Below are 8,374 nucleotides of genomic sequence, written 5' to 3'. Positions count from 1 at the left end.
TTTAGCTTTTGCAATATTTTCTTGACGTTTTTGTTTCTTCTTTTGCTCCTTTTCCCTGGCCTCAATCATCTTGGCCAATTTCCAAGACAGCACAGCACTTGCTAGAAACAATGGAGTCAGAGCCAAAATAACTGTTGTAAGGAAGCCATATGGGTCCTTTGCAGCCCATTCCACAACATACTCAGCCCAAGCCTTTAAATCAAACATCTTCGTGGAGGCCTTATGCTTGAGTAGTGGTCTCTAATTTTGTCCTGGGATTATCAGCCAGTCACAATTTCAGATGACCTTTGGTTGGCTGTCTTCTTCTTTAACTTCACCAATACACTTCTGAGAGAAGATTTAAATTCTCCAGGCTGGAAGCAGGAAGGCGGAAGCCGCGACTCTCCTAATATGGTGTTTCAAATCCTAAAAGTTGATGCTGTTAAAGTGCTGCACCCAATATGTCAGCAAATTTGGAAGACTCAGCAGTGGCCACAGGACTGGAAAAGGTCAGTTTTCATTCCAGTCCCAAAGAAAGGCAATGCCAAAGAATGTTCAAACTACCACACAATTGCACTCATCTCACATGCTAGCGAAGTCATGCTCAAAATTCTCCAAGCCAGGCTTCAACAGTATGTTAACTGAACCGAGAACTTCCAGATGTTCAAGCTGAATTTAGAAAAGGCAGAGGAACCAAAGATCAAATTGCCAACATCTGTTGGATCCTAGAAAAAGCAAGAAATTCCAGAAAAACATTTGCTTCTGCTTCATTGACTACGCTAAAGCCTTTGACTGTGTGGATCACAACACACTGTGGGAAGTTCTTCAGGAGATGGGAATACCAGACCACCTTACCTGCCTCCTGAGAAATCTGTATGCAGGTCAAAAAGCAACAGTTAGAACCAGACATGGAACAATGGACTGGGTCCAAATTGGGAAAGGAGTACGTCAAGGTGGTATCTTGTCACCCTGCTTATTTAACTTATATGCAAAATACATCATGCGAAATGCCAGGCTGAATGAAGCACAAGCTGGAATCAAGATTTCTGGGAGAAAGATTGCTGCATATCAGTAACCTCAGATATGCAGATGATACCAACTTTATGGCAGAAAATGAATAAGAACTAAAGAGCCTCTTGATGAAAGTTAAAGAGAGAGTCAAAATGCTGGCTTAAAACTCAGTGTTCAGAAAACAGAAGATAATGGCATCTGGTCTCATCACTTCATGGCAAATAGATGGGGAAACAATGGAAACAGTGACAGAGTTTATTTACCTGGGCTTCAAAATCACTCTAGATGGTGACTGCAGCCATGAAATTAAAAGACACTTGTTTCTTAGAAGAAAAGCTATGACAAATCTAGAAAGCGTATTAAAAAGCAGAGATATTACCTTGCAGACAAAGGTCCATCTAGTCAGAGCTGTGGTTTTTCTAGTACTCATGTATGGATGTGAGAATTGGACCGTAAAGAAAGCTGAGTGCTGAAGAATAGATGCTTTTGAGCTGTGGTGTTGGAGAAGACTCTGGAGAGTCCCTTGGACGGCAAGGAGATGCAACCAGTCCATCCTAAAGGAAATCAGTCCTGAATATTCATTGGAAGGACTGATGCTGAAGCTGAAGCTCTAGTACTTTGGCCACCTAATGGGAACAGCTGACTCACTGGAAAAGACCCTAATGCTGGGAATGATTGAAAACAGAAGAAGGGGACGACAGAGGATGAGATGGTTGGATGGCGTCACTGACTCAGTGGACATCAGTTTGAGCAAGCTCTAGGAGCTGTTGATGGACAGAGAAGCCTGGCGTGCTGCAGTCCATGGGGCCACAAAGAGGCAGACACGACTGAGCGACTGAACTGAGCTGAATGTGATGTGACTATAAGTTACAGCATAAGACTTTGTATGTGACAAAATATACTTTAACCATAAAATCCATCCCTAGCATGGCAGCATAGTCGCACTGTGTCTGTTGTGCCGAAATGTAGCCATGGAGCAAGCAGCTCCTGACCCTGGGCAACTTTTGCAACATGCACACCTAGAGCCCTTGGGCCACTCCAACCGACACTGGGCTAGAGTCTGTGGTGGATGAGGAAGCAGAAGGAATGAGGGCCCTGGGGATGGCAGGGTAACACAAATTTGGTTTTGGTTCAGGAAGATAGAAATTAGTGTTTTTGAAGCAGAAAAGTGAGCTGGAAGAAATGCCATGAACATGCAAGAAACGTAAACTGCTTACCTCACTGAACCAAGATTGGTTGAACATAGTGATCATCAGGGGGTTCTAACGGACTCACTATGGAGGCAGCCTAGTGAATTTGAGTTGTTGAGAAACTACCTTTTAGTTTACTATTCACATATTGTTGTGCCATGTCTACCAGAAAAAAGGGTGGAATTTGTTTGGCATATACTCTCTGCTGACAAAATGGACCTGAATTTTGTGGACAGACATGGAATCGATTTAGAAAACTTCCTCTTGAGAATTGGTTCACATCCCATCCTTTATAGAGACAGGCTCTTCTGTTTTTAACAGAGGAATGTAACTGGAAGGAGACTGTATATGTAACTGGATTTCAGCTGAAAGCAGACTCAGGTTGAAAATGCTTTAATGCCACATTCAGAGTGAAAAACCCAGACGAGATTTACTGAATTAAAACACTGCAGTGATGAACTACAGTCTGTCATCTCATATCTTCTTTGAGTCAGGGCTAGAGTAGTAGATTGACTGCATGGTTTATATAAAGTGCATGGAAATTATGGGCAAGTTTTCAGTGAGTGAAGTGCCACAGTAAAAGAAATGGGTGATGGACTGCAGAGTGCTGGTCCTCACATGGATGTGCATGCATGTTCTGTTGATGATATTTTGAAAGATAAAGAACATTATGCAGATCAGTTAAAGGAGTATCCTTTTCATACAGAAGTACTGCAGGTGTGTGCAGAAAACATGACTTAACATAGTATGACTTGGAGATGGCTGCTAAGGACTTAGCATCCAAGAAGCAGCAACATGAGGAACCCGCTACCGGGACCGTGAGAACAGTTTCTTTGAAAGGAATGACTACCAAACTCTTTGGTCAAGAAACTCCAGAGCAAAGAGAAGCCAGAATAAAGATGCTAGAAGAACGAATAAGTGAAGGAGAACAACAACTTCAGTCTAAAAATCTGGAAGGCAGAGAATTTGTCTTGGGTTGATATTTAGTGCTTGGGCTGATATTTAATGCTTCAAAGAACAAAAGAACTGTGATTTAAAGGAGGCCCTCATAAGCTATGCAGTCATGCAGATCAGTATGTGCAAAAAGGGAATTCAAGTTTGGACCAATGCTAAAGAATGCTTTAGCAAGATGTAATCCTGTGAAATGAATTTCTCTTCAATTGAAGTACCCCAAAACAGAAGCCCAAGTAAATTAAAAAAAAAATCAAGTTGTTACCGAGCATACACAAAAATACACAGTAAGTTGAGAAATTCAACTTTGTTTGATTTGGTTGTAGTTGTATTAATATAGCACAAAAGGATGTGTTTTAATGAAGATTAAATATTCTAATTTGAGGTTTTGGGGACTGGTGCGGATTCTAAAATGTTAATTAGATAAAATAGCCAACAGATTGTCGCTTCTGAACCAGTGACTGAATATCAAGGTATTAGGTCATTTCCAGATGTTCGTTTCAGTGCCTGCTGCTTCAGATCTGCTCATGTAGGGAGTTTTTTCCCTAAGATTAAATTCTTACCTTGATTTGGTAAGACCCACTAATCTCTCATAAGGGGTTAGTTTTTCTTGCCTTATAGTTGAGCTGTTTGATTTGATAAAGCTCAGCTGAAACTTAGTGTAAAATCTAAGTTATTTCTCCCACATTCATTAATGCCTCCAAACATTACATGCACTAGACAATGCCTTCAATGTGAATTTTACCAGAATTTTGGTACTGGTCAAAAATTTATGCTCCCAACAAAGAAGACTCAACTTCTTAGATGTATAGTGGAATACATTGTTATGATCTAGGAATTGCTATATAGAAAGTTTTGAGTATGTGAAGTATAAGCATTAAATTCTCAAATAATTCTTAGCCTCATTGATGAGCCTAAATTTACTCTGCTTGGCCCTCTATACATGGTATATATAGCATTTCAATGTATAAGATACATGTAGTGAACATTTGTGTTAAGATCTTTATTATGAACATCCTTTTTTATTGCTTGGCTGTAATTTTTATAAAGATAAATTATATTGCTTTTGTGTGTGTGTGTGTTTGTGGTATATATTCAGAAGACAAGCATCCTTGGTATGTTGCTAGCTTTGTAAAACCCTATGTGTGTACTTATTATTACTAATTATGTAAAAAAAATTTTTCAGTGGTTTAGCATTTGACTTTTTTACATTTGCAATGTTGCTGAATTTTTTGCTGTTTGCCAAACTTATGAAATAAATAAATGAAGTATTATGTTGATTTAAAAAAAATCCAACTCTAATGGATTTTAGATGTTTTCTTTTCTTTTCCTTATGAATTGGAAAAGAACAACTTCCTGTGTCCTTTTCCCAGGGTTACAGGCTAATTTTATTTTCTATTAATTTTTTACATGCTAGCTTTATTACCTAGATTTTCTAATATGGTGGAAGACTTTTGCTTTTAAACATTATGGTTGCTGTCATGTAGGAATAATTCTTCAGAGTTTATTTTCTGCTGTTTTAAGTTACTTTCAAATGAGTTTTTCAAGTGTATAGATTTAATAATGGTTGAATAGAAGGATTCATTTGAAAGATTTTGCTTCCTTCTTCACTAGAGATAGCTTATAATGTTTTATTTTGTTTTGTTTTTGCTCTATAACTTTCTCTCCAAAACAGGTACCAAAAAGAGGTGTACCTTAAAAAATATATGTGTATCTAATTGTTTAAAAAGCTTTTTAGTGTTATTAATAAGTAATATTATAATAAAGGTATTACTTATATCTTTTAAATTTTATGTATGGGTAGGGCTTTGGAGTAAGATATTTAGTCTCACCCAGTGGCCATGGAAACACTCGATGTAGACACATTGTGATTATTTTCCAGTAAATATTACAGATGGCAGTCCAGTTTTTTGGTGAATTGAATAAGGTATTAAAGGAGGTCAGGGCCTTGCATATCTAGAAGACCTGGTTTTAAGTTCCAGTTTAGCGTTTATTGGTAACTGTGTATAAATCAGTAACATATTGACATTCAGTTTTTTGGTTTATAAGTTTGTGATGATAAAGTCGACTGAGCTACTTTCATGGAATTCCATTTAATTAAAATACCTTATTTTTGGTTTGCGTATATGTACTTTATAAATAGTAGTATACGATAACTTGGGTTTTTAAATTTTTTTTTCTACTTATAGTTTTACTATAGCAAAAGAATACAGATTAGAAGAAAAAAAAGGAAGATACACACAGGGCAAGATTTGGAATGTCCCATAAATGGAGCTTCTAGTTGTCCTTTCTCTGTGGAGTCCAGACCCGTTACCTCCCCCGGCAACACACTCAAAATGTATTTCCAACTTGGTAGCTTGCCTGAGCTTCAGTCTCTAGAATTTTTATTGAGACTTCATTCCATGAACATTATTTGTTGTATTGTTGCCCATATGGTTGAACTCAGCTTCCAACTTCCTTTCTCAGAGCTTGGGTTGGTGTGTCTTTACCCAAAGCTCTATTAAACCTTTAAGGGTTTGTCTTTTTGGCACTGCTAGCCAACATGGGGACTTTTACTGCCACTGTCATATGGAGGAGGTATGTTTAGGAAGAGTGATACAACTTTACAGAAGAGATGAAGGTGAAATTAAACTCCCAAGCATTACACTAGATGCTTTCAGGTCTGTTACCTCTCTTGATTCTCACAACTGCTTTATTTGAGCATGAATATAATGTTAGTAACCCCTATTTTGTAAATGAGAAAACCAAGGCTCACAGTATCATAAGATATGTATATAAAATCATCTACCCTCCCTAATGATGAAACTGCTATTCAAACCCAGCCATAGCATATCTGGACTTTTCTGTTGCATTAATTAGGAATTTACCTTGATGAAATTTTGTCATTATTTATTTCATTGAATATAATTAAACATATAAAGTTGGACTCACTATAATGTCTATATATTCTATAAATTGTATAGTGTATTAGTTAATTGTCGGTGTCTTTTGTTTCATTCATTAGATGAATTTCTAAAGCTTTATATAAATGAAATTAGAAGTCACGTCTAGTCTATATGTCCCAGACAAAAGGAAACTTAAAGAAGTTCTGTTTATTTTTGAAAAAGTAAAGAATATACGTGTTCATTACATAAATTTGAATGCTTATATGATTTTAAGCATTAAGTGGGATATACTTGCTGATGTATTTGAAATTTAAAAACCCTTGAGAATTGTAACAGAACCTTTCTTTTGTTTTTATTAGGTATTAGACAAACCCAGTAGGCTAACTGAAAAGGAACTTGCTGAAGCTGCAAGCAAGTGGGCCGCTGAAAAGCTAGAGAAGGCAGATGAAAGTAACTTACCTGAAATTTCTGAGTATGAGGTAAGGCATAATTTCTTCTGTATTTGTCTAGATTTTAAATTATAGATGAAATTTTGGTTTCTTCTAGTGTTTTAAAATATGTTTGGGGAAAATGTCCTCATGAATTACTAAATTTTACCACACATAATAACAATATGAATATGAATTACTCTGAATTCAGTAATTATACTATGTCTGAATGTCTCTAGTAGTTTAAAAGTGTAAGAATGGTATAAATGTGGAGTATTATTAGGAAAATGTAGTATTTATACATGCTGCTTTTATGAGCTTTTAAAAGTATTTCTAGACATGCTAAGCCACCAGTCATAAAACAGTGAATTCAGAACAAAAATATAATTAAACCTTGGATCTGGGTTATATTTATATTGCATGTTATACTCTATGCAAATTTTTTCATATATATCCCAAGAAATGCAATTATGCATTGTTTGGTCTACCTGTGATTTTTGATGAATCCTGAGTACCAAAAAATGAGAACATTTTTGGGTCCACAGAATATGCTTTATAAAATGTTTGCATTAAAATATTGGAAATGTACTGAAAAATTTTTTTGTAACCTGTAAAAGAAATACAGATATTTTGTGGGCACAGTTAACCTTCTAGATTCAGGATTTGTTACTAGAGGAATTATTTTGACATGGCAGAGAATATAAAAATCTCTGTACTGTGATAGATTATATTTGGAAGAGATTTCTGACTTTATTATTTTGAATGCCTTTTAAGACAGGTCCTCTGAAAAAAGAGATGAAACGTTGGGATTCAATGTATAAATTCTGTACCTATGTGCATCTTAATACACTGTGGAAAGACCTTTCCAAAGTAACTAATATACACTGATCATAGAAAGTACAAACCAGTACAAACCCTATCAGTGCTTATAGAAATAGAACCTTTCTTTTTTAAAATGCTGATGTGTCACTGTCATTTAGCTATCAGTTTTTCTTACATAGGCCAAAGTTTCCTTGTTACTGTAGAGATAATAATAGATATTTATGCATATTTTCAAGTTAGTATCAAAAATATCAAGCTGTGTCTCTTTGGTATGTCTCTAGTGCTATTTTTTTTAATTTATTTATTTATTTTAATTGGAGACTGATTACTTTACAATATTGTATTGGTTTTTGCCATACATTGACATGAATCAGCCATGGATGTACGTGTGTCCCCCATCCTGAACCTCCCTCCCACCTCCCTCCCCGTCCCATCCCTCAGGGTCGTCCCAGTGCCATGGCCTTGAGTGCCCTGTCTTATCCATCGAACCTGGACTGTTGATCTATTTCACATATAGTAATATACATGTTTCACTGCTATTCTCTCAAATCATCCCACCCTTGCCTTCTCCCACAGAGTCCAAAAGTCTGTTCTTTACATCTGTGTCGCTTTTGCTGTCTCACATACAGATTCATCATTACCATCTTTCTAAATTCCATATGTATGTGTTAATATACTGTATTGGTGTTTTTCTTTCTGGCTTACTTCACTCTGTTTAATAGGCTCCAGTTTCATCCACCTCATTAGAACTGATTCAAATGTATTCTTTTTAATAGCTGAGTAATATTCCATTGTGTATATGTACCACAGCTTTCTTACCCATTCGTCTGCCAATGGACATCTTGGTTGCTTCCATGTCCTTGTTATTGTAAACAGTGCTGCGATGAACATCAGGGTACACGTGTCTCTTTGAATTCTGGTTTCCTTGCTGTGTATGCCCAGCAGTGGGATTTCTGGGTCATATGGCAGTTCTATTTCCAGTTTTTTAAGGACTCTCTACACTGTTCTCCATAGTGGCTGTACTAGTTTGCATTCCCACCAACAGTGTAAGAGGGTTCCCTTTTCTCTGCACCCTCTCCAGCATTTATTGTTTGTAGACTTTTTGATA

The 8,374-nt window shown here is 36.6% G+C and overlaps 2 protein-coding genes and 1 pseudogene across 5 annotated transcripts in view; 2 read left to right on the top strand and 1 right to left on the bottom strand.

The window, feature by feature from the left end:
* The window catches only part of LOC105003547 (small integral membrane protein 15-like), a 1,481-nt gene extending 1,131 nt beyond the window's left edge, over positions 1–350 (bottom strand). The window contains exon 1 of the mRNA XM_010860769.1: positions 7–350. Within this exon, the coding sequence (XP_010859071.1) occupies positions 7–207 (201 nt within the window). The 5' untranslated portion in view covers positions 208–350. The remainder of the gene's footprint in view (positions 1–6) is intronic.
* Positions 1–8,374, top strand: part of PPHLN1 (periphilin 1) — a 179,548-nt gene that overhangs the window by 96,945 nt on the left and 74,229 nt on the right. For all 4 annotated transcript variants that reach the window (XM_010860759.1, XM_010860760.1, XM_010860761.1 and 1 more), the window contains one exon: positions 6,376–6,495. In XM_010860759.1, the coding sequence (XP_010859061.1) occupies positions 6,376–6,495 (120 nt within the window). The remainder of the gene's footprint in view (positions 1–6,375; positions 6,496–8,374) is intronic.
* Positions 1,790–3,394, top strand: LOC105003536 (annotated as a pseudogene).

The sequence above is a fragment of the Bison bison genome, unplaced genomic scaffold, assembly GCF_000754665.1.
Source record: "Bison bison bison isolate TAMUID 2011002044 unplaced genomic scaffold, Bison_UMD1.0 scf7180017864470, whole genome shotgun sequence".
NCBI classification, from domain to species: Eukaryota; Metazoa; Chordata; class Mammalia; order Artiodactyla; family Bovidae; genus Bison; species Bison bison.
Note: the sequence above shows the minus strand (reverse complement) of the source record. Positions and strands in the feature narration are given on the sequence as shown.